Source organism: Lepus europaeus, chromosome 1 (assembly GCF_033115175.1).
Source record: "Lepus europaeus isolate LE1 chromosome 1, mLepTim1.pri, whole genome shotgun sequence".
Taxonomy (NCBI): Eukaryota; Metazoa; Chordata; class Mammalia; order Lagomorpha; family Leporidae; genus Lepus; species Lepus europaeus.
The window spans coordinates 167,604,997-167,631,815 of record NC_084827.1 but is presented as its reverse complement, the minus strand read 5'-3'; the positions used below and the strand labels follow the sequence as shown (position 1 = coordinate 167,631,815).

Sequence of the window (26,819 nt, the reverse complement as noted above, 5' to 3'; positions counted from 1 at the left end):
ACATTCAGCCATCCTCCATCCCAAGTTGGGAGTGTGCTGTCTGTGTGTGATACTGTAGAACTCATAGATGCCTCTTCATGGACCCCTTTTAGGAAAGGCAAGAAGGATCTTAAACCAGGTGATTTTTTAAAATTTATTTTTATGACACATAGCTAAATTTACAGAATACCATGTGATGTTTTAATACATGTATACATTGTTTAATAATAATCAGCATATCTATCACTGCAAGTGTTTGTCATTTCTCTATGGTGAAACATTAAAAATATTTTTTGAAATTTATCATTTTATTTTTTATTTTTTTTATTTATCTTTAATTTTATTCTTTGAGAAGCAGAGTTACGGACAGAGAAGTCGGTCTTCCATCTGCTGGTTCACTCCCCAAATGGTCACAATGGCCGGAGCTGTGCCTATCCAAAACCAGGAGCCAGGAGCTTCCTCAGGGTCTCCCACATGGGTGCAGAGGCCCAAGCACTTGAGCCATCTTCTATTGCTTTCCTAGGCCATTAGTAGAGAGCTGAATCAGAAGAGAAGCAGCTAGGACACAAATTGGTACCCATATGGGATGCCAGGGCCACAGAGAGAGGCTTAACCTACTAAGCCACAGTGCTGGCCCCTTTAGTCCTTTTATAAGAAATATAGTATGCATTATTGTTAGCTATAGTCACCCTACTGCCCTATAGCACACCTGAACACAGTCCTCCTATCTAACTCTGTGACCAGACTTATTAACCAACCTCTTTCCATTCCTCACCCAACCTTCCCCACCCTCTGGTAAATAGGCCATTTTTTTATATTGTGCTTTTATTATATCAGAGGCCTTTGAAGTGACCTTGAATCTTGTATAACCCACTCTCTACCAGAACATTTTTACCCATTCACTTATTCAGAAACCTGATTTTTAAAGGTAATTTGAGCTAGAATCTATATATACAAAACATATTAATCATCTTCTCACCACCCAGAAAGGAAACATAATCAAGTATCATAACATCGTTTTTGTAAAAAAGATTGATTCATTTATCTTAAAAGGAGAGTGACAGAGAGTAAATTAGGGAGGGAGGGAAAGGGAGAAAGAGAAGGAGATTTTCCATCTGCTGGTTCACTCTCCAAATTGCCACAATGGCCAGGGCTGGTCCAAGCCAAAGTCTTGGTCTCCCACATGAGTGGCAGAGGTCCAAATACTTGGTCCCCCTTCACTGCCTTCCCAAGCACATTAGCAGGGAGCTGGAGCTGAAGCAGAGCAGCAAGAACTCAAACTGATGGTCCAATATGGGATGCCAGTATTGCAGGCGGCAGCTTAACACTATACCACAATCCAGGCCTCAATAGCATCTTCAACTCATTCTGATATGTTCTATAAAAAAAGCATCATTAAGAGTAAATATTTAAAACAGGCTAATCCTCTGCCTAGCGGCGCCAGCACACCGGGTTCTAGTCCCGGTCAGGGCGCCGGATTCTATCCCAGTTGTCCCTCTTCCAGGCCAGCTCTCTGCTGTGGCCTGGGAAGGCAGTGGAGGATGGCCCAAGTGCTTGGGCCCTGCACCCCATGGGAGACCAGGAGAAGCACTTGGCTCCTGCCTTCGGATCAGCGCGGTGCGCCGGCCGCAGCGGCCATTGGAGGGTGAACCAACGGCAAAGGAAGACCTTTCTCTCTGTTTCTCTCTCTCTCACTGTCCACTCTTCCTGCCAAAAAAAAAAATTAAAATTAATTTTAAAAAGAGTGAGCATTTGGAGTGTTGGTTTAGTCACCATTTAGGATGCTCATGTGCCATTTTGGAGCTTCTGGCTCAAGTCCTGGCTATTCTATTTTTCATACAGACTCCTGCTAATGTATACCTTGGGAGGAAGAATATGATGGATCAAGTACTTAGGTCCCTACAACATTTGTCGGGGGCACTCAGACTATTCCAGGCTCTGGATTGGGCCTGGTCCAGCCATGGTTTTTGCCGGCATTTGGGGAGTTAACCAAGGATTGGAAGATCTCTCTCTCTCTCTCCCTCCCTCCTTTCCTCCCTCCCTCTCTCAAACAAAATGAAAATTAATAAGGCCCAGCATTGTGGCATAGTGGGTAAAACTGCCACCTGCAATGCCACCATACCATTAAGGTGTTGGTTCATGTCTCGGCTGCTCCACTTCTGATCCAGTTCTCTGCTAATGGCTTAGTTAAAGCAGCAAAAGATCATCCAGGTTTGGGCCCCTGCTACCCACATAGGGGACCCTGATGGAGCTCCTGGCTCCTGGCTTCAGGCTGGCCCAGCCTTGACTGTTTCAGCCATCTGAGATGTGAACCAATGGATAGAAGATTCATCTCTTGCCATCTCTCTCCCTCTCCCTATGTATATCTGATTTCCAAACAAATAAATAAATCCTTTTTAACAAAAATGAAAATAAATCAGTGAATTTTTTAACTTATTTATTTATTTATTTAAGAAGTAAGGTTACAGACAGAAAAAGGGAGAACCAGAGAGAGAAGTCTTCTATCTGCTGGTTCACTACACAAATGGTTGCAATGGCCAGAGCTGGGCCAGTCCGAAGCCAGGAGCCAGAAACTTTCTCAAGGTCTCCCACATGGGAGCAGGGGCCCAAGGACTTGGGCCATCTTCCACTGCTTTCCCAGGCCATTAGCAGAGAGCTGGTTCAGAAGAAGAACAGCCAGACACGAGCTGGTGCCCACATGGGATGCCAGCACCACAGGCTGAGACTTTAGCCCATCATGCCACAGCATTGGCTTCCAGTGAATTTTTTTTAATACATAGTAAAGAATAACTTACCTGATCAAGTTTCAAACACCTAGAAAAGCTGAGTTCTTGGGGCTGGCGCTGTGGTGCAGTGGGTTAACACTCTGGCCTGAAGCGCCAGCAACCCATGTATGCTCTGGTTCAAGATCCAGCTACTCCATTTCCTATCCAACTTTCTGCTATGGCCTGGGAAAGCAGTGGAGGATGGTTCAAGCCCTTGGGCCTCTGCACCCACATGTGAGACCTGGAGGAAGCTCCTGGCTCCTGGCTTCAGATCAGCACAGATCTGGCTGTTGCGGCCAATTGGGGAATGAACCAACAGATGGAAGACCCCCCCCCAGCCTCTCCTCTCTCTGTGTAACTCTGATTTTCAAATAAATAAATAAATCTTTAAAAAAAAGAAAAAGAAAAATTGAGTTCTTGAATAAAAATCATTTTGGAAAAACATAAAATTTGGTACAATTCTACATAAATCACCTCATTCTCTCTAGTGCTCCGCTGTATAACCTGAAGAGGAATCATGCCAAGGCAGATATTTGGCAGCAATATATTTGCATTCTGATGTCTGCAAGGATAAAGGATGCTATGCTACTTTTGTCTCCCTGCTTTCTGAAGCATCCCGACAGCAATCTTCTCCAGGCTCTTCCTTCAGGCTGCTTAATATCCTCCCTGAGTATCTTCAGGGAGAAGCCTTATAAACCTGGGGGAGCATCAGCCCCTCCAGGGACACACATAAAAAGAAAAATCATCCCATCCTACACCGAAAGGAGTGAAAGTACATTTGCAACTTAAACTATGTAGCAACTAATGGCAAGTAAGAAAGAATCAGAGCTCTGAGTAGCTCCAGCTCCTTGAATTAGCCACATTGTATTTTGCCTTTCATAGCCAGTCTCCCTGCAAAGTCTTAGTTAATGAGAGTGACCTTTTCCTCAACATGCACCAATCTTTTGCACCTGTGATGATGTCTCCACCTCAACCACTCTACAAAGCCTGCATCTGATAGGTGCAAATCACCCACAAGGTCCCAAAGCAGAGCTTTTTCTCCTATCTCTCTGTAGCTCACCAGTCCTGCTTTCTGGAAAACCTCTGCTTGCTTGGCTCCTGGGCATTCTGCCATCCTGATTTTACTTCTTGGACTGTTCCTCTTCTTCCTCCTCCCTTTCCTCTCCCAACCCCCAAGAAGTAGTTGGTCCCTGAAGGACTGCTCTTTGCCTCCTCTCACTCATCCACTCATCCATGGCTATTTCAGCCATGCTTAAGGTTTCAAGTGCATGGATTCATACCCATGGCTCTCAAGTCCTTGTCCCTAGCTCCAGCTTCTCATAAAAGTTCCCATACTGCTTCTCCAAATGCTTTCTGGATAGATGTCAACACCTCCCACTCGAAATGCCAAGCCCAATAAAGCCTTTCCAGGATTTACTACTTGCTACGGCTTAATGTCCCCTCCAAATTTCTCACTTAAATTTAACTGCCAATGCAACAACATTGAGAAGTGGGATCTTAAGAGATGATTAGGTCATGGAGACCTCCTTCATGCACGAATTAAGGCCATTAATTGGGGAGCAGGTTAATTCTCTCTCCCTCTCTCTCTCTCGATCTTTTATCATTTGATGCCATCTGTCACATTATGACACAGTAAGAAGGCCCTCACCAGATGCCAATACCTTCATATCCCAACCTTCAGTACTGTGAAAGATAAACTTTGGTGGAACTCTGTTCAAGCAACACAAATTTCAGTGCTACCCATCTCATTATTCACGTGCCCACTCTCAATTATTATGAAAGCTGTAGAGTCATCTTTGACTTCACCCTAGTCATCAGCATCTAGCATTCAACTGCTGGTAGAATCTCATCAGTTTTAAAACTAAGTATTTCTAGCTTCTGTTTCCACTTTATCACCTATTGCCCACTTCTTTATACTCACCTAGAATCCTGCTATCTTGAAATTCCTTCTTCAGTTCGCCTTACAGAATGGAAAACTATTGATACCATGATGACAGAGGCTGGGTTTTTTGTCATTGGACATCCAGTGTCTAGCATGTTCTACCCCGAGTTCAAGTATTATTTTTTAATTTGCACAGGTACACCTCTGACCGCATTATCCTTTCCTGTTCCAACATTTTTCTTTCACTCAGTGTTTTCATGACAGAATAAATACTTTTTGGTAATTAATCAACTTTTAAGAAAAGAGATTCCAGAGCGGGATTAGTGACCAGAGGCAAGGGAGAGGAGCTTGCATTCTACATAAAGTGTCTGACACCTGTAACAGACAGCCAGGATTATGAAAAAAGATGGTAAGTTCAGGGTTTTTTAATTATGTATCTATTTATTTGAAAGAGTAATAGAGATGGGGGGGGTCTTCCATCCACTGGCTCACTCCCCAAATGGCCACAGTGGCTAGTCCAGGCTAGTACAGGCCAAAGCCCAAAGACAGGAGCTCCAATTAGACCTCCCATATGAGTGGCAGAGCTCACACACTGGGCCATCTTCTGCTGCTTTCCCAGGTGCATCCTCAGGGAGCTGAACTGGAAGTGGAGCAGACAGGACTTGAACCAGTGCTCCAAAATGGGGTGCCAGCATTGCAAGTGGCAGCATAATTCACTGTACCACCATGCCAGCTCTTAGTTCAAGTTCTAACCTTAGGAATTTGTGTTGCTTATAGGACATAGGTGGACATAGCCAGAGGCATTTTGGTGCTCACTAAAAAAGTCTAGGCTTGAGATGAATGACTGGGACCTGGAGATAGAGTGGGAGCAGAGGAGACAGCAGGTATTTAGGGTTATCAACTTTGGAGCCCGATTGCCACACTCAAATCTCAGTGCTGCTGCTAGCTAGCTGTGTGCCCTGATCAATGTTCATGACCACCCCATACCCAAGTTTCTTTATTAAATGACTTAAAAATCCCATCTCTTAACTTGCCATGGTAATTAAATTCTAAGAAAGAAGTCTAGCAAATACTAGACAGGTGTTTCTTAAAGGATTTACTTAGTGGTTGAAGATTTAAGGGTGAATGAGTTCAGACAAATAGAAAATGGGGAAAAAAGGAAAAAAAAAACACAAGGAGAAAGAGCTCTAAGGAATGTTAGCTCAACTTAGGCACTCTGGCTACAAAAATAATACCACACAACTCTGGCTCTCAAGAGATGTATAATTCTATGGGAAAGACAGTGAAACTTCTGTAATTGAGGCATGAGAACAGTGTGATAGTAAAAGATGTGAAGATATGTGGGGGGGGAGGGAGGGAGAGAGAGAGAGAGAGTTTTTTTAAAAAGAGACAAAATCTCTCTCCATGCACTGTGTCCAGTTCTTTGGCAGAAGTTGTAAGTGGAAAAGAAAGATAGGAATGAGAGAGACATGATTCTTCTTCTATTAGAGTAAGCATACAAAAATAATGACTGGTGATGTGCCTGTTGGTTTCTTCACCATCTGAGTCTAGAGTGAACTTCCAGTGTCACCTTTAAGGACAGTCACATAAGACTGGGAGACATCAGGGTAGGAGTGAGGTGCTGCCTATAACACACTCTGCAATTGGAACTGAGTAGAAACACACAAAAAAATAAAACCAAAAGCCTGAAAACCACTGTTTCATGCAGAACAATTACATTCAACTATGGCTGAATATTTCTTTCCTGCTATTTATAGCTTCTTCCTTCCCTTTGTTAAAGTTTCCAGTGATGTCACATTGCACAGCCTTGGGAGGATATGTTGAGTCCTGCCCACTCAGACCCATTGCCTGCAAAGGGCAATAAGCACCAGGATATGCTCAGGAAAGGAAGACTAACTCCCAGGAAGCCTTAGAGGATGAGTCAATGGAGGTAGCATCAGGCTAGGCTCATGCTGAATGGTCACGACCTGGAGATGGACAGGTGGCAGAGCCCAGGGTGCCGGGCTCAAACTGCAGTGCAGTCACTGGTTATCTGCACATGGAGCTTGTCAGAGGAATTCAAGGTTAACGCCTCAAGGGAAAAAAAAAAACACCCTAAGGCCTTTCATCTTCAGTGAACCTTAGAACGGTCTCCAAGGGCCATTCTTACCATGAGGATCTTGGACCAAATATCGGGAGTCCTAGAGTGTATTCCCATCTTTCTTCCTGTCTCCCTCTACAATTCTGAACAAGTCACTTAAATCCTATGAGTTATGTAACTCCCCCATCATGAAATGATGAAATAAAGGGGTTGCAGTAGGTGATCAAAATGGTGCCTTCTGATATTCTATGTCTTTCTATATAGTCAAATCCTGTATTGATTACATATGTGAGATTATGCTGTAGTCACAAAAATCCCAACCTCTTGATCTTTACCATAACTCAGATTTACCATTGCTCCATGGAAAGTCAGCTGCAGGTTGGGGCAGCTCAACCGGGCAATTGCCCTCATATGGTAACCTTCTATTCCAGGCTGACACAGGTGCCACCTATCATTTCGAATACCTGGAACATGTCATCTCATTGGTGACATGCAGGTGAATAGGGTGAGCAGAGAATCATACATGGGCTGTTGATTGGCTTGGTGCAGAAGTGACATGTATCGCTTCGACTCAATTTACATTGAGTTGCAGGCAGAAAGAGTTGCATGGCTCTGCCCAAGTCCTGGTGGTCGGGGAGGAAGAGTAGGAGAGAAGTGGGGTCTTCAACATTCTCAGAAGGGGAGAAATACTGGATATTGTTGCATGTTATTAAAGTCTATATACAGTCTCCTATCAAAGACAAAGATTTTTCTTTTTCCATCAACTTCATTTACAGTTCCACCAAAGCTTTGCATATAGTACAGAAGATATCGCTGTGTCCACTTCACCAATGAGGAAATGTGCTCACAAATGTTAAGTAAAATATACAATATCACAAAGCTACCCACTTTCTGAGATGGTGCTATATTCTTATGTCTCACGCTTTCTCCTTCTTAGTGATTAAAAGAATACCAGACTTTATGCTAGAAAGTCTGTATTTGAAGCCTGATCATTCTTTTTTTTATTTTTTATTTATTTGACAGTTAGAGTTACAGACAGTGAGAGAGAGACAGAGAGAAAGGTCTTCTTTCCATTGGTTCACCCCACAAATGACTGCCACTGCCATTGCTGCACCAATCTGAAGCCAGGAGCCAGGTGCTTCCTCCTGGTCTCCTGCACGAGTGCAGGGCCCCACGCACTTGGGCCATCCTCCACTGCCCTCCCGGGCCACAGCAGAGAGCTGGCCTGGATGAGGGGCAACTGGGACTAGAACCCGGCGCCTATATGGGATGCCGGCACCGCAGGTGGAGGATTAACCAAGTGAGCCATGGCGCCGGCCCCCAAAGCCTGATCATTCATTACGTTAGACAGAAGGTAACTGCTCTGAGCCTTAACTTTCTTATCTATATCATCTGTATATGATCAGATATTATAGATATTGTAGACCTAACCCACAGCTTCCTTGGAAAGTTTAAATTAGATAATCAAAAGGAAAGTATCTTTAACAGATGAAAGCAAATATTAGAGAAGCAATATATTTTGTCCACTCAAATACACATTGGTGCCCCCAAACTGTTCAAAGACACAGGCAATGTATTCTTACATTTTCCTAGAAATGGAGGGCCTTGCACATAAACATCCTCAACTCATGTTATAAATTAATGAGAAACAAAGATAACTTCATTGGAATTCATCTGTGTGAACACCATAACCTTTTGGGAATCAGATAGGTGTTGACTTTCCCCAGTGAGAACCCAGTGAGGTGCCTAGAGTAAGAGGCAGCTCAAAAAACAGAATCATAAAGACTGGACTAAGTATGTGCATGACATGGGGCAATGGAAGAAGGAGACAGAGGGAAGTTGAGGACAGAACAAGAAAAGGATATAGTTATTAATGTAAATAATTCTTTAATGATGTCTCTTAGCAAGAGAATGCAAGGTGAGAAAACAAATTCCTAGAAATAAGAGAATGAGAGCTTAGCTATATATTGACAGAGCAGAAAAGTGCAAGGACACAATTGCAAAGCATGTAAGTAAGAAAGTGAGGTATCAGCATTGTGACAAAGCAAGTTAAGCTACCACTTGCAACCCTGGCCTTCCATATCAGGGTCCCAGTTAAGTCCCTCCTGCTCCACTTCCAACCCAATTACCTTCTAATGCACCTATAAAGACAGAGGATGACAGCCCAAGTGCTTGGGTCCCTGAGGAGACCTGGATGGAATTCCAGGTTCCTGATATTAGCCTGGCCAAGCCTCAGTTGATATGGACATTTAGGGGTTGAACCAATGAATGGAAGATTCTCTCTCTCTCTCTTTCTCTGCCTCCCTCCCTCCCTCTTTCCCTCCTTCCCTTCCTCCCTCCCTCCCTCTCTCTCTCTCCCCTCTGTTTCTCTACCTTTCAAACAAATAAATATACCTTTAAAAATAAAAGGAGAGAATTTGATTGTTCAAAGCTTAAGAAGAGCAGTGCTACCTCGGACCCCTTCTTCTGTCTGCAAAGAGAGGCTGCTTTATGCTCAAAGCTCATTGCCTGATCCAAGAACAAAACTGTAACTCGGAAAATAGACCTAATGATCTAGCACCAGTGGACCATGGGCTCCTTCAATCAAGTGACCTTCACTGATTATCTCCATGGTAACAACTCACATCCCAAACTGTTCCTTCCTGTGTGGGAGGAGACATTTCAGAAACGGGAGAAAGCAGACTTTAACAGTGGTTTTTCTGTCTTCTGACCCTTCTCCTTTGGCAAATTGTGTCCTTTCTCTGAACACTGCGGTCTCCTGAGGAAATGGTCCCCAGAGTGGATGTTTCTGTGACTTTATTTGCAGATGCATGCCCAGGACTCATTTTTAAAAAGTAGACAATGAGAGCTGTTTTATTTTCATGTGACATTCAGTGCTTTGCAGGGCACTTCACCGTGCTCTTCATAGACAGCTCTCCAAAGAGGAAGGCCAGCTTGATAGAGGTTGGCTCACTTGCCCCAGAACTACAGAGCAACTCGGTAGCAGAGTTGACTTTGAAAGCCAGATATCACAAGGCTTAGCCCCTCCCCTCTTTCTTTTCTTCCCTACCTTGCTGCATTCCAGCCCCATACTGAACCACCATTCTAGTCAACTGACTGACACGTCTCCTTCCAACCCTAGATTTGTCCCAAGTCTCACGAGGTGCCTTCTGGTGTTCTCCAGCATGGTGTCCAGACTTTAAAATGAAGGGGATGGGCTGGCACCATGGCTCACTTGGCTAATCCTCTGCCTGCAGCACCAGCACCATGGGGTTCTAGTCCTGGTTGGGGCACCGGATTCTGTCCCGGTTGCTCCTCTTCCAGTCCAGCTCTCTGCTGTGGCCTGGGAAGGCAGTGGAGGATGGCCCAAGTGCTTGGGCCCTGCACCCGCATGGGAGACCAGGAAGAAGCATCTGGCTCCTGGCTTCAGATCAGCACAGTGCCGGCTGTAGCAGCCATTTGGAGGACGAACCAACAGAAGGAAGACCTTTCTCTCTGTCTCTCGCTCTCTCACTGTCTAACTCTGCCTGTCAAAAAAAAAAATTAATTAAATAAATAAAAATAAACAAAATGAAGGGGATGGGGTAAGCATTTGGTGTAGTTGTGAAGTCACTGCTTAAGGCACTGGTATCCCATGATAGAGTTCCTGAGTTCAAGTTCTGGCTGCTTTCTGATTCCAGTTTCCAGCTAATGTGCGCTCTGGGAGGCAGCAAGTGATGGTTCAAGGGGGTGTGTTCCTGCCACTCACATGGGGGATCCAGATGAGTTCTCAGCTCCTAGTTTCAGCCTGGCCCAATCTTGGCTTCAGCCTTCCCCAGCCCTGACTGTTGTTTGCATTTGGGCAGTGGACCATTGAATAGGATCTCTCTCTCTCTCTCTCTCTCTCTCTCTCTCCCTCCTCCCCCATTTCCTGCTTCACTCTCCCTTTCAAATAAAGTAAATAAAAAGTTAAATTAAGGGTATGGAGCAAATGCATGCTTTATCTAGACTTGGAGAATAAAATACATTTTAAACTCTGTTCTGTCTGTTCCACAATGTCTAGGGTCAGAACAGCATTTTACAGGATGATGAATGACCCTGCACTGGCTGAGCCCTGGAAGTGCACGTCTGACCACGAAACCCTCCAATCACAGCTCTGAAATGCACCATGGGGTCCACTTTCCAACCAGGACCATGAGCCAAGAGCCTTCATTCCTTGGCTCCACTTCAGCCTTTCCCGGTAGTTTTGATCCCATGATTCTGTCCACAAAAGAAATCTTTTTTTTTTTCTGTAGCATCCCTGCCTGCCTCTGACGTACAAAGGTGTAATTAGAACAGCATGGAGCAAGCAGGATGATCCATTTACCTCATCCCTTCACATTTAAGTGCTTTTAAAATATGTTTCTAATATCCTAGGTGCAGGGGCCAAATTCCCTTCTCGGTTTTTCACATGCATGAGTAAATCCACACAGACCAAACCCCTTGGGCCTTAGGTTCTGCTTAGAAGTTCTTTTAAAAAAAAAAGAAAGAAAGAAAACAAATATTCCATTAAAACGACATAGTGTACTCTGAATATTTTTAGGACAATTAGAGTTTAGAATTCCCTCTTCTTCCGCCCATGCTAACAAGAAATCTTTCTTAACCATTTCCTTACCAAGAATGACAAAAGTAAACTGGAATAAATTAAAGGGTTTTCTCTTCTTCTCATCTTACATTATAGAAGTGTCAACTAGTAGAGTGTGATCCAAGGTATTATTTGGGAAGGGTCCAGGTTCCCTTATACCATTGCCAGATAAATCCTTTAGATAGATAATTGTTTGTGAGTCTACTGGAAACATTGACTTGAACCCAAAAAACAGCTCAGAGGAAACAAGGAAACATAAAAGGAAGAACATTTTTTTCCATCTGCTTGTGTCAAAATGTCTCAGGAGTTTGGGTAATTTTCTTTAGCACCTTTGATCATGTAAAGAAAATTGCAAAGGAAAGACCGCAGCAGGTGGGACATGCCTCAGCCTGTAGCAAGAGATACAGCAAAGCCAAGTGGGAGGGCCTGGGAAGAAACAGGAGGAGACTGGGAGAGGAAGGGGAGGGGTCTCCACCCATGGAGCTGGCATTTCAGGGCACTCTTGAGTTGCTGAATATACAGTGACACCCCGCCTATTAGCCTGGCATGCTAGGACCATGTGGAGAATATTTGCCAAGCCAATCAGCAAATCCAGTGTTTTCTTGCAACCCAGTTTGGTGTAAACTCTTACCACCAGTTGTCATGTCAGTACACTTGCAAGCCCAAAGCCTCCACAGCTACAAAAGAAAAATTGATGTAAGACCATCTGGTACTTGTTTCCCATTCATTGCAAAGCATATCAAGAGATGCAAAAAAACCATATCTCATTTACCCCACTGTTGAGGCAGAAGTCACAGAAACCTTCAGAAGCTCTGGCTTAGAAGATGACCAAAATCCAGTGGGTTTGGAGCATATTTCTGTGATATCTCACAAACTGAGAGTTAAACTTTAAAAGATAATAATAATAAAGAGAACAAGACTTCCCAGGGAAATGTGTTTATTTAAATTAAAAAATATTGTGAAACTTACAAACTGTTAAATACAAACAACAATTCTATACAACTCAATAGAATAAGAAGGAAGTCTATACATCACGTTTTAATAGGCGCAGATAGACTACGCCAAACTTCAGGATTAAGCAATGGAAAATGTGACAACGCACATGTCCGTCGCAGTAAAGTTTCAGAATTCAAGTGATTCCAGGCAAGGGGCCAAACTTAACTTGGCTTCTTTCAACTTAAACAGCCCCCTTTGGAGTAAATCCACACACTGAATTTAAAGTGAACGGAGGGCCGTTTTCCCCAAACATAAATCTCTTCTAACTCTGTGTCAAAGTGAACTGATAAACCAGCTCCTACACTGTTAACCCTTCCTTGGGAACAGTCATTACTGATGGATCTCCAAGGCAAGGAGAGTTCTGAGGCTTTTATTTATTTTTTAAGGGCATTTTTTTTTTAACTAGAATTAAGTTTGACATTTTGGTGTTTTGTGCTTCCTCCTTATCTTCAGCAGCCTCCAAGATCTGCTGCAAAGATATTGACCGCAGCAATACTGGAGACACCGGCATGCGGTTCTGAGTGCTTTGATTTAGACCACTCTTTCCCTTTGCTGGGGGTGTGAACATCCCAACACTCAGAGAACCTTGCAGAAAAAATATGGTATCCGTCTCTGGCTCGATCCTAGAAAACCCACAGCAGGGCTGGGTTGCTGACTTGCCCTGAACTGCTCATTACATGTGTTCTGAGTGTCTCCAACTGCTCCTTTAAATCAGCAGATTCTAGACTAACTGGCCAAAGGGGAACTATGTGGTCCAAGCTTCCTCACACCAAGCCATGCAGGATTTATCACACAGTCCTAAAATCTAAAGACACCCTCCCAGCCCCCTGGGACTTCAGCCTCATGAAGGCAGTGAGCCTCTTGATGACATGCCCAGGACCACACAAGCAAACGAGCGTCAGGGCCCGTGATCAGGAAGCACAGAACTTGGCCCCCAGTTTTGTGCAGACGCCTGAGAATGCCCTTCCAGGTCTCAGCTACGTGACGAAATCCCACAGTGGGAGGCCCTCAGTTATATCCTCTCCCAGCTCAGAGAAACCAGGCTGGGAAAATGAGCAGCAGCAGAGCTAACAGCCTGGCCTTGTTCAACCCCACCATCACCCCTTCTGGAAAGATCCAGAAGATGCTGGATGGTCACACGTCAGAGAGTTCAAGGTCATAGGTGAGACAAATGGACAAAATAGCAGATCATCTCTTGCAACCTCAGCCCACGTTAACAGTTTTAAAAGTTGCTTTTCTCTCCCACTACACTATGCACATGGGCTGAATTTAGATGTCTGGCTCTCTCCCACCAAAAATCTTCCATCAAAATTTCCCCCTTTAGTCCAAAAGACCTCAAAAGAAGCTGGTTAACTCACTGTGAACTCATGTCACTGGTACACAGTAGAGATACTTAGAGCCAATCAGATCTAGAACAAAGCTCTAGGCAAATTAGCAAATCAAAACTAGTCCCTCAGCATACCCTGGGCACGGCCAGATGCCGCAGGAGTTACCCAGGACAACGGCAAGTTCATCATCTGGACAAATTCTGAACAGGAACGCCATCACCCAGGCCCCAAAGTCAACGCACACACGGCACGACTTTGGGGCTTTTTCAGTGGTGGACCCAGACCACGGGCACTTGGAGGTCGCGGCCGGAGCCTTGTCCTTCACCCCGCCCTGATTCAAGGGCTCGCTGAGGTCTCTTCAAAGTGGCAGCTGCACTGCAAAAGTGAAACCAGACACTGGAAAACTGTCTTTCCTCTCAGGGTGCTGGCTGATGGAGCCGACTGCGGACGTCCGGGGGTGCTAGGAATTCTGATGGATATTCTCCGAGGAGCCTTCGCTGCTCTCATTGAGGGGCGTCTCCGACGTCTCCTCCAGCTCGTCATCCGCGCCCTCCTCCTGAATGGTGAGGTGCACGTCTGGGGAGGAGGACTCGGAGCTCACGCTGTCCCCTTCCATGGAGCAGAGGGTGCAGGACAGCGCAGGCGCCACGCTCTCCTGCAGCACGTTCAGCATCATGGGCACCTGCACCGACCTCAGACCAGACACCACGGGCAGCGGCTTCATAGCCTCCCCCCAGAGCCTCTCCTCGTCTTTGTACAGCAGCAGGAGGCTGGACTTCTTCTCCCGCCTCTTGGATTTCATGTAGCCCAGCATGATCCCAATCAAGAAAATGCCATAGAAGGACATGACAACCAGAATGTAAAAGTACTCATTGCCATTGCCGCTGCCGCCGCTGCCGGGCACATGGGACTCGAGGGGGCTGCTGGAGGCCACGGTGCTGGGGTGTGTGCTGTTCAGAGGCTCCATCTTCGGCATTGAAAGGCTGCTCAAGGCCAGGATCTGGGGAGAAAGCTGCAGGTTAGAGCTCTCCTACAGATCCGTTGAGCTGGGAGGAGGGCAGGCATGAGGCTTGTTGGAAATGCAATGTCAAAAACGCTTCTGAGTGAATGAAAGGAATAGCATGAGAAGCCCCATCAAACAGTTAACAGGGTTATCCTAGAGGACTCGGAGTGCATGGGAGGAAGGCTGGGGTGGTGAAGAATCAGGAGGACTTTCATTTTTTAGTGCATACTCGGTACATGTCTGTCCTACGTGAATTTTATAAAGTAAGCATGCATCACTTTAAATATTTTTTAATTTAATGTAAGACAAAGGAGCATAGAAAAAAATAAATACTATCTTTACAATAACATATAAATCTTTGAAATAATACCTTTTAAAAACATAACTTTAACAGGAACAGAAACAAAGCACACATTTTGCTTCTAAAACTTAAAACTATTTTTAACTCAAAGCAAAGTTTTTCTAGAACAAAGAAATGAAACAGAAAAAAAAAAAAGGAAAGAAGGAAATCTCCATCTGTAAATTGTTAGAAATACTCCTCTTCTGAATATTTCTGAAGCAAAGTAGCATTGCTAACTTACCAAAGGCTGACGACGCGTCCCAAGCCCTGAATTCCTAACTGGTCAAGTCCAAGAGCGCTCCTCCTCTGTGTCTGGCTCCCCGCTCTGACAGCTCTGTTGCTGCAGTTGGGATATATAGTCAAGAAATGCATCGTCACGTGTTCTGGGAGGAAAATTTACAACAGAGGTTGATCGTGGCAGCGTGAGCAGTGGACTCAAAGCACTGCAGTTCAACTCCGTGAACTTTGCAGCTGTGAAAAGAAAATGCCCGGGAGGTGGGAACTGCTCCTCACGCCACTGTGCTGAGCAGAGTTTTCAGGTGGCTGTGAAAATGAGGGAAAAGAGGAGAAAAGAACATGCTAAGTTGGAACCCTCACCCCAAAGCCCACTCTCATTGAAAGTTAGTTCATGCTTCAACCCTCCTCTAGAGGAATAGCCATTCTGGGCTTTCAGAAGCAGTCAAATCCCTAGTCTGAAAGAAAGACAGTAGGAGGCCAGTGTGGGATTCACAGTTAAGAAACTAGGGATTAAGTTTCAGCTCTTTCACTAACTATGCAAATTTGATCACTCCTTCCTTAACCTTTCTGCTCCTCAGACCCTTGATCTATGAAGTTGTTGGACATGGGGGGCTTCAGCTGGTACAAGTATATGAACCAGGGGACCTTTAATGTCCTAATCAGCTTAACCTATCTATGATAAGATGTCAGGATGGCTAGTGCAGGTTGGCCCTTTAGAAGCACGGAGAGATTTTACCTGTCGTCCACATTGAACTCACAAATCTATTTTTTGGTAAATATTTTTAAAATCTCCAAGAGCATTCGTGATAGTCTATGTGAAATGGAAACATGTTATGGTGAAAGACGCTATGGGGAGGTTTTGTTCTACTGCACAGTTCATGGACAGCTGCTTCTCTGCAGCTCACCAGAGAGCGCTCACACATCTCTTTGCTGTCTCTGGTAGGTCAGGTGAGATCAGGAATTCTTCTGGTGAGCAACAGAGCACAGTTCAAGTTTTGAAAACTTAGGTAGACCCTGTGTTACAGGACTGCTGTGATCAAAGTTGGAAGAGGAATTTGAACACTTTGATGCCAGTCCTCTGTTTCCTGGGATGCTTATTCTCAAGGGCTCCTGTTCTAAGTGGAAGTAAACTGGGAAGCTCCTCTGATTCCAGTTGTCCATGGCTGATGGATGGCAGCCAGACTGTTTTCCAGTTGACTCTAAAGGAAACACCTCTTACAGTTCTGCTGTTGTTAAGATGAAGCTGAGCAAGGCAGCACAGCATCCCACAAACTTGTCTGGAATATCCATAACCCAGGCACTGCAACTTCACTGCTGAGAGCTGGATTAGCATCTGACTTTAACCCCCGTGGAAAATTGGAAGAGGAGCACACACTGCTGTTTTTCCCACTGTACTCTTACCTAAAGTTTTGGGCTATGTTCACTCATAAATCCTAAGTTGGCACTGAAGTACCAACCATTCCTATACCATAAATACTCAAAGAGTGGAACCAAGATGTCTTCATAATTGTATCTCAGTCTTTAAAAAGATCTATGGCCACCTTGACCAAAGTTGACTTGGCCTTTACACCCAGCCTCTGTCATAAGCACTGGCATATATCCATCTTTATCTCAACTCATAGTGTATGTCTGGGACACAAGACCCAGACAGGCCCATGAGAGTGTTGTTGGTTATGTGCCTTGAGATGTATACAATCACCCAGGATTTTCAAGTAGCATTGCTATAGTTTGAACATGATTTGTCCCCCAGAACTCATGAAGACATTGAAACTCCAAAGTCTCATGCTAATGGTTAATGGATGAATGCCAATGGTTGAAGAATTAAGGATGGATGTTTGATCCAACAACTATGGTGTCTGGCAGGTGGGCCTACTGGGAGGTTTTCAGGTTATTGGCACCTTGTGTTGGGAAGGTTGTTCTCAAGAGGGTTGATTCTATAAGATGAGCATTGCCCTGTCTGTTTCCTGGCCCACCATGTGATCTGCTCTCTGTATGCACTCTGCCATGGGGGCCACTCAGTCTTGGACTATGAACCTCCAAATCCATGAGCAGAAAGAAACTTTCTTCTTTTAATAATAGCTTCTTTCCAACATTTAGTTAAAGTAGTGAAGAGTTAATTAACACAACTGTGAATAACAAGCTTTGAGGAGGCAGAAAGGAGAGGAGAATGGGGGCTACCAGACTCAAAGAGTAGGAAGTACAAAGCTTGGTGCCAGGAAGCAAAGCAGGCTGAAGTTTCAAACAAAGTAAGTGCCCAAACAAGCCAAAAGTCCAAAGGCAGTAAAACCAAGCAAAAGCTGGGGTACAGGGACAAATGTAGAATAAATTCCAAAGGAGAGAGCACCATCCATTGCCAGAGTCAGGGAGGGAACATCTCAGGTGACATGCTGCCGGATGCCTACTTGATGTCCTTGCTGTCTCTGATTCTCACTGGTTCCATGACGGGTGATAAATGAAATCATTTCAGTAAAGCCCCTAGCACTGTCTACAGAAGGTGCGTGCTCAATTTACACTTCTCGTATCCATAGATGAGGGTGTCCTGTTGCTACCATGGGCTTCAGACTTCTTGCTGATATGCTTGCACCTGTTGCCAGAATGCTCATTGCTTCTCTTTCTCTTTTCAATCACCCCCAGGAATGAAATTTAAGATGTGGGGCTTGTAAATTCATGACACATGGCTCAATCTTCTGCGCAACCTGCATTCAGGACACTGTTGTGCTAATGATGGCAGTGAAATACGGCACAAACAACGAAGAGGGCAGGAAGCACATCTAGAAAGTATACACCATCTGGGAGAGGATGCAGGCACGCAAGACTGAACCACTGAATCTGCTCTGTGCCAAAGCTGCAGCAGAAAGCAATGTTAAAGAGATACATCCGTTTTACAAGTACTTTCTCCTACTCCGTGGCCTGCATTTCCATTTCCTTGCCAGTGTGTTTTGAAGAGTAAATGCCATTTAATACTGACAGGGTATAATTAATTTAAAAATTTTATGGCTATGTTTTCTGAATCATATCTAAGAAATCTCTGCTTAACCCAAGGTCATGAAATTTTTCTCTATCTAGAAGTTTTATGGTACCATAGTTTAGTTTTACACATTTCAGCCTATGATGCAATTGATTTAATTTTGTTCCATGCTGTAAGTTATGGGTCAAGTTTCTTTCTTTTTTTTTTTTTTTCTGTAAATGGATTGCAAATTGTTCCAGCACTATTTGTTGAAAAGCCAAAAAGAAAATCTTTTTACTGTTTAATTATTTTACTTTTTTATTTTTTTTTTTATTTTTATTTTTTTGACAGGCAGAGTGGACAGTGAGAGAGAGAGACAGAGAGAAAGGTCTTCCTTTGCCGTTGGTTCACCCTCCAATGGCCGCCGCGGCTGGCGCGCTGCGACTGGCGCACCGCGCTGATCCAAAGGCAGGAGCCAGGTGCTTCTCCTGGTCTCCCGTGGGGTGCAGGGCCCAAGCACTTGGGCCATCCTCCACTGCACTCCCTGGCCACAGTAGAGAGCTGGCCTGGAAGAGGGGCAACCGGGACAGAATCCGGCGCCCCGACCGGGACTAGAACCCGGTGTGCCGGCGCTGCAAGGCGAAGGATTAGCCTGTTGAGCCACGGCGCCGGTGTTTAATTATCTTACAATCTTTGCCAAAAATCAATTAGCCATATATGTATACATATATACATATATGTATATTTCTAAACATTTTATTCCATTCTTTTGATCTATCTCTCTATCTTTGCATTGATATTATCCTGCTCTGCATAATTCATCTTAAACGAGTATTTTTAATTAGTCTAAAATATGGTCCATAGGCCAGGGCCATGGTGCAGTGGGTTAAGCCACCACCTGCACACCAGCATCCCATTTGGGCATCAATTAGAGTTCTAGCTGTTCCACTTCCAATCCATGCCCTGTTAATGCACTTGGGAAAGCAGCAGAAGATGGGCCAAGTACTTGGGCCCCTGTCATTCATGTGAGAGACCCAGATGGAATTCCAGGCTCCTGGAGTCCACCTAACTCAACCCAGGCCATTGCAGCCATCTGGGGAATAAACCAGGAGATGGAAGATTCTCTCTCACTCTCTCTCTCTCTCTCTCTCTCCCCTTCTGTCCCTCCTTATCTCTATGTAACTCCTTTCAAATGAATAAATAAAATCTTTAAAAATAATTTTTTAAAACAAAAAACATATATTACAGCCATACCTAGCTGAGTATCTATTGTGTGCTAGGCCCACATAAATCCTAGGAGGCACTTTTTACTTAAACCATTTCACACATCAGGAAAATGAAGGTCAGACACTAAACAAATTATTCAAAGCCTCACCATGAGTAGACAGTCAGGATCTGAGCTCAGACTTGTGTAACTCTCAAATCCATTCTGTTTCTACTACCCTTTAACTTGCTGAAAGGGAGCCAAGAAAGAAACTGAGAAAGGGTAGAAAGTGAAAGGCATTTTTTCAACTTCTTTTGAGTCTTCATATCCTTAAAAAAAATGCAATTGCCTAGATGACCAGAGACTCACATATGAATGCAAACACATCATTACAGATTGTTTCCTCTGAATTCATGCTGGGGTTTTTCTTGTTTTTTATTTGTTTGTTTGTTGTTGTTGTTTGTTCTTTGGTATTGGAATGCTCTAGACGTTATTGGTGAGATAGTTGCCCAGAGTACAATGGTTTCTCTCCTGCTAACACACACAGCTGGTATCTGGTCTTCTCATTCTGATGTGTTGTGTTGTTTTCTTTTCTACTTGCTTATGACACACACTTTCTCCAGGGCTTTGAGGACTTTCATTTCCTGATAACGTCATTTTCGCCAGATGACCCAGGAGTCTCTGGCCACACATCTCTGAAATTATGTTAACAGCTTATGTGACTAAACAGTCTGCGCTGGGATAACAGCACAGCTGAGAGTCTCAGGCGACTGGACGTAAGTCTGGAGTCAGGAGAACTGACCCAGCCCGGCCTCATCCAAGCTACGTGACTGGCTCGGTTGCATAATTCCTCTGTGTTTTAGTTTTAACCACCCGCAGGCATGTCAAGGATAAGACCAAGAGTTGTCGCAAGATTGTCAGAAATGTCCCAGAATCCATCAGGCTCCCAGATTCCCGAGCAGCCCTGGCTGCAGGTCTGGCAGAGCACTGCAAAAATGAAATCCTCAATGCCCACCACTGGTTTTGCTTTTCCCAGCAGCTCTTTCTGAAAAGCTGCGAATGGGAACTCTTGTGGTGGATCACTCCTTCTAACACCCTGAGTCACCCTCGCTGGACAGAAACTTCTGAACATTGCTAGCACTGGAAACTAAACATGGCTGGGTATCTGATAGGTATTTCCCAAGAACTCCAGATCCTCCTCAGAAGTGTGTGGCTCAGAGCAGGTCTTCCTGGGACACAGTCCAAATGAGGTTAGAATGGAAGAAGTATGAAGGCTGAAATTAAAGAGCAATGTTGGCATTATCACACCTTTGTTTTTTATAACTCAGACATTTTTTTTCATGTGATACCTAATTAGCAAATGTATGCATAGTTCCTGAAGTGTCTCAGGTACTTTACAAATTTTATCTGATTTAATCCTTATAAATGCCCCCATAAGATAGGCTCTACTGTTATTCCCTTTCTACAGATAAAGAAACTGGAGCAGATTGGTGGAAGCAACCTGCCCAAGGTCACACAGCCAGTATGTGGCAGAGCTGGATTCAAACCCAGAGCTGAGAAGAGAGAAAAGAAAGAAGAGCATGACATCAGCTCTGTGCATCTTGTGATTCATGGAAGAGACAGGCAAATATTGAAAATTCTTCTCCTTTTTTTAAATTTTTATTTGTTTAAAATTTTTAGGGTGAACAAATTTCATGTATTTCATATATACAGATGGAGGAACCTAGTGATGCTTTCCACCCTACCCTCCCTCCCACCCATGCCCCAACTCTTCCTCCTCGTTCCTCTCTTGTTCCCTCTCTGAATTTTTACAAAGATCTACTATCTGCAAGAGTGACAAATACCACAAAAGAAAAAAATGGACAACACTGAGTAAATCAATATCAAGGGATTTGAATTCTTTAGAGAAATCAGGGAAGACTCCAATGAGGAAGCGAGGCTCAGGGTGAGTTCAGGACTGACTGAACCCATAACTGCTGAGGACATGCAAAGTACAAATCAAGGGCATGCAAAGTACAAAACGTGCCTGTGCTCAGTGAGAGGAGCCAGGAGAGCAGCGTGAGCAGCCGACTGACGTGTGGAGCTTGTTTGTGAAGAACCTCTGGAACAGACTGCTTCCAAAACCCTCACTCGGAGCTCCTGACAGTTTCGGAAGGTCTTGACTGCGTCTCAACCACAATTCACAAGGGCTATCAAATGGAGCTGTTAGGACCATTCCTGACCAAAACTTGGACAAGGTGACACAGGACTCCCAGCAGCAATCAGACCAAGCAAACCAGTTGGTGCTGTAGTTGTAAAAGAAGGCTGGAACAGCTGGTGTCAAAGGCTAGGATTGGGTACAGCACAAAGGGCACAGGCTCTGGATCAACCTGCTTGGGCCTACCTTGGCTTTTCCACTTACTAGCTGTGTGACCACAAGCAAGTGTCTTAACCTCTCTGTCTCCTTAAAAGGGGAGGAGGAGGACCCACCCTAAAGGACTGATATGAGGAAGAAATAAAAATATCTGCTATTGCACCCCAAGATAACACTGCAAAAGGCACCCCTCTTTAAGGGTATTTAAAGAATAAGAAAAAAGTAGAGCGTTTTTAAGAGAGTCATTGGTGTTTTTCCTCCTCATGGGGAGAGTAAAAGGGGGCTGTCTTTTCCGCATGTTAAGGGAAGTGAGGTTGCTTCATGGAATCGCCGGGAGCCTAGGAGTCCCCTGCAGCCTGCCAACTCAGGACTGGATTCAGAGCCACACCTGAAAAAAATCTGACGTCAAAAACAGCCAGTCAGGGTTCTGGAGAGAACTTGCTGAGCTAGGGAAGTCCATTCTCCCAGCATCTGTGCAGGGAGACAGAGTGTTTCCTATGGATGAGCAGTGGCCACGCAGCAATGCAAGGGGAAGGCATACATCAGGCTATGTGCTAGGCCCTGCACAAGATGGCAGCCCACAGCTGAGCATCGGGAGTCCTTCTCCACGCTAAACAGAAGCACTTGGAAAATAGAGTGAGAAGGCAAGACCCTTCCCAACACAGGGGAAGAGGAGAGAGAAATGAAGGAGCTTTAACTCCAAGTGAACTGGAGAAGTCATGACCATCACATGGCCTGCATGTGTTAATTTCTGAACTGGGACTACTCAGGGATACTTGAGCAGGCAGGGGAAAGTTGTGGATTCCCATCATCGGGCAGGAGAATAACTGGCCCTTGAGAATGAATCTAAAAATGTCATGCAACTCAGAAAGATTTCTTTATGACGACAACCACAGGCCTGTTTGTTTATCACGATTGCAGGTATGAAAGCTCAGAACAGTGCTAAGTACATAGTGATGCTTCGCTTGTCAAAAATATTACATAATGTTATTGAAAAGGCCTAAAGATTGTGCACCTTGGGAGGTAGCAAATGGTAGCTCAAGTCCCTGGGTTCCTGCCACTCATGAGGGAGACCCAGATTGAATTACAGCTCCTGGCTTCTGCCTGGCCCAGCTGGTTCAAGTCCTGGCTTCAAGTCTGGTGGGCACCAGTTCAAGTCCTGGTTGCTCCACTTCCAATCTAGCTCCCTACTACTGCTAATGGCCTGGGAAAGCAGCGGAAAATGGCTCAAGAGCTTGGGCCTCTGCAACCACATGGGAGATCTGGAAGAAGCGTCTGGCTCCTGGCTTTGGATTGGCCCAGCACTAGCTGTTATAGCCATTTGAGGAGTGAGGGTGGAAGACTTCTCTTTCTCTCTCTGTCTCTCCCTCTCTTTCTGTAACTCTGCCTCTCAAATAAATAATCTTTTCTAAAAAATGAAGAGGGGCTAGCGCTGTGGTGCAATGAAGTGCCAGCATCCCATACAGGTGCCAGTTCTAGTCCCAGCTACTCCTCTTCCAATCCAGCTCTCTGCTATGGCCTGGGATGGCAGTAGAAGATGGTCCAAGTCCTTGGGCCCCTGCACCCACGTGGGAGACCCGGAAGAAGCTCCTGGCTCCTGGCTTCAGATCGGCACAGCTCCGGCCGTTGCGGCCATCTGGAGTGTGAGCCAACGAATTGGAAGACCTCTCTCTCTCTGTCACTACTCGCTCTGTAATCTTTCAAATAAATGAAATAAATCTTTTTTTAAAATGAGAAGAATCTCTCCCTCTCATTCTCTCTCTCTCCCCCCTCATCCCTGTCTTCCAAATAAATAAAATAAAATAAAAAAAACATAAACACACACAGATAGACAGCGTCTGGGAGGACCATGATGCTATCTATCTTAAATTTAAGTCTACCAACCATTATGGATTGTTCAGTTTTATTCCTCAGCCCACGATATTCATTCTAAAAATATTTGTTGACTGAATGACAGAAACAATGCGCTAAGACTTGCTACTTCATTTTCAGAAGAGTCCAGTGAGGGAAATTGGGAACAGAGTTTTGTAAATACGAAGAGGACAAGGCCTAAAAAGTAACTTGTCCTGGTCACGCAGTGGGAAGGGGCAGAACTGGGAGGAAGCAGCCTCCTCCTACTGAAACCACGCCAGACACATACTCCCTTTCTGGGACACACAGTGCACAACTGCTGCTGGCCACTTCCTCTGGCCCTAACCAGTCAAGGTCAGCATGGAACGCGCATGCTGGTGAAGGGCTTTGGGGATTCCATCCGAGGCAGGCAGAACCGACGCTCATTAAAAATAACATTCTGAAGCCTGTGAAAGGTCTTCCTGAACTTTCTGAGTACCCCAGACGATCACACAGGACCCAATAAAAACTAATCCCCATCCAGTGCTGACTCCTGCATGTCCATCCCAAAGGCAGTCAGTTCTGAGAGGGGTTTATAGGATGGATTTGAAGAGCATTTCCTAGCTTGGATGGTCCTGCTGCAAAAACAGACTAAACTATGGCGAGCAGGAAGTGGGGATCTCCCTTTCTCCAGGGATTAATTTCCTGTCACAACAATTCCCATCATCTTCCTCCATTCATCTCCCTCAAGGGACAGAGCAGGGGTCTAACCCACAGCACAGCCAGCTCAAGGCAAACGGGCCTTGGAAAGCCTACATTTTGCCAGGAACATGGTTCTCAGGGTCAGGGCAGCTGGGCAAGGAGAAGGTATAGCTCTTTAAGGATGCTTGAAAGGTCACACATGGGACCTGGCGATTGCCTAGCTGGCACTTCCTGCAGAGACGCAAAAATGAAAAGAAGCCCACCACTTCCCAGAAAGGAGCAGGGAGAAGACGGGCTCTGGCCAAACACTGGATGGTTGAGGCTGATACCCAGGGCCGTGCTGAGCGAGCAAGAATTCCTTCGAGATCCAGAAATAACTCAGTCCTGCACACAAGCAGGAAAGCTACACTAGAGATGCAGATCCGTGCTGACTGGTGACCACAAGAGAGGCAAATGCACCACAGTCCTGCCCTGGGCTCCTGCACGGTGAAGAAGCCACCCGTTCACTGATCCGGTAGACTCTGATAAGGTGTCCCAAATCCGTGTTTCCAAACTTTCAGCCAAACACGTCATAGTCCTAATTCCATGTTTCACTATGCTTAACTTAATTAAGGACATACTCCTTTGGCTTATATCTATTCACTATTAATTTACTGATTCATTCATTCAAATAAATACACCTGCCCTACAGTCCAACAAATAGGTATTTCATAAATTAAAGCATAAAAGTAACCAAAAATTGAAACAATAACAAAAGTCAAATAAAATTGGAATTAGTGTCACACCACAGCAGCTGGTGCTGGGATTGTGTCAGATTCCAACTTCTTGGCTGAATGGTACCAGCTTCCTTTTTTCAAATGTTTGTCTACAACCAACGAGTCACACTCCAAGCCCAGCAGCGCAGACCCAGGGCCGCCAGCTCCTCTGAGTGCTGGATCTCCCTGGTGCTTCACAGGCCTCCAGCGACTGCATAGCCTGAGAGCCATCCTACTCAGCCACTGCGGGACTGTGTGACTAACACAGACCGACCTATAAAAAGCCTGGCCCCTCAAGGCAAGTCTCCTGGGAAAGGACCCCGTGCTTTGTTGTGTTTTGTGTCTTTTTCGTAAGAAAAAATCTTTCAAAATCATTTGAAAGGGTGCATAGTCCATGCTTTGCTCTCTCTTCTGGTGTAAGAACGATAGATTTTTTTTTTTTCCTTAGGAGTAAGAAAGCCAATTGTACCACTTTAACACATCTAGGTAAAGACTGGTTAGTCACCTAAGCATAAGAAGAAAAATAATAATAACCATAGCAGTAAGCAATTGGTAGAATGGTTAAATACAAAGATTCGGGGCCTTCACTCTAGTTCCATCTTCAGCTACTCACCCACTGTGGGGCACTGGGCAATTCATTTAACCTGTCTGTTCCTTGTCTCAGGAACTAAATACTCCATAGCTTACTTATTATTAGTCCTTACCTGAACCAGGCAGTGTGGTCAGAATATTTTTTGAATCTATTTACTTATTTATTCACTTATTTGAAAGGCAGAGTGACAGAGAGAAAAGAGGAAGAGAGAGACAAATACATCTTTCATCCAGTGGTTCACTCCCCAAATGCCTGCAAAAGCCTGTGCTGGACCAGGCTGAAGCCAAGAACCAGGAACTCCATCCTGTCTCTCACACGGGTGGCAGGGGCCTAAGCTCTTCTGCTGCCTTCCCAGATGCACAAGGAGGAAGCTGGATTGGAAGCAAAGTAGCCAGGACTTGAACCAACTCTCTGATACAGGAAGCCAATGTGACAACTGGTGGCTTCACCTGCTGCACCACACTGGCTCCAATCTTTTTAAAATTAAGAGAGAATTTCTACACTACAAAATTCACTGCTTTCACACACATGATGATGGTTGAAACCATCATCCCTATCTAGTTCCTGGACATTTTCACCTATTGCCACCCTGAAGCCTCTGGCAACCACTAGTTCACTTTCCTTCTCTGTGGATTTGCCTGTGCTGGATATTTTTATAGCAATGCAGTTGCACAATATGTGATACTTTGTGACTGGCCTCTTTCACTTAGCAAAATGTCTTCAAAGTTCATTCATTTTTGAGGAGTCACTTACCCTCAGGGGTGTGAAGTAGAACCTCAATGTGTTTTGGGTATACTGCCTTAGCATGTTCATGCTTTTATAACAACCATGCTTCTATCACAATCAGTTCTAAAGAGCAGACATCTATTCTTGCAATTTGGAGAACGGAACTCCAAGATCAGGTGCCAGCATGTTCCATGTCTGCTGAGAACCTGGTATTTGCTTCCAAGATGGCAACTTGTTGTGCATCCTTGCATAACAGAAGGAAGAAAGGCAAAACGGGCATAAGGGACCTAACGAGTTCCTTCCACGCCTTTTATAAGGCACTAATCCTATCCATGAGGGCTCAGAATTCAGGGCCTAATCACCTAATAAAGGATCCATTTCTTTTTTTTTAATTTTTATTTATTTATTTATTTTGACAGGCAGAGTGGACAGTGAGAGAGAGACAGAGAGAAAGGTCTTTCTTTTTGCCATTGGTACACCCTCCAATGGCCGCCACGGCAGGCACGCTGCGGCCAGTG

General features: G+C 44.8%; 1 protein-coding gene across 1 annotated transcript; it reads right to left on the bottom strand.

Moving 5' to 3' along the window:
• Positions 1 to 12,216: 12,216 nt before the first annotated feature.
• KCNE4 (potassium voltage-gated channel subfamily E regulatory subunit 4) lies at positions 12,217 to 15,303 on the bottom strand. The gene is made up of 2 exons (XM_062192863.1): positions 15,197 to 15,303; positions 12,217 to 14,612 (listed from the first exon to the last, which is right to left on the bottom strand). Exon 2 carries the CDS (start codon positions 14,586 to 14,588, stop codon positions 14,073 to 14,075), a length of 516 nt encoding a protein of 171 aa, XP_062048847.1. The 5' UTR covers positions 14,589 to 14,612; positions 15,197 to 15,303; the 3' UTR covers positions 12,217 to 14,072.
• Positions 15,304 to 26,819: the final 11,516 nt, after the last annotated feature.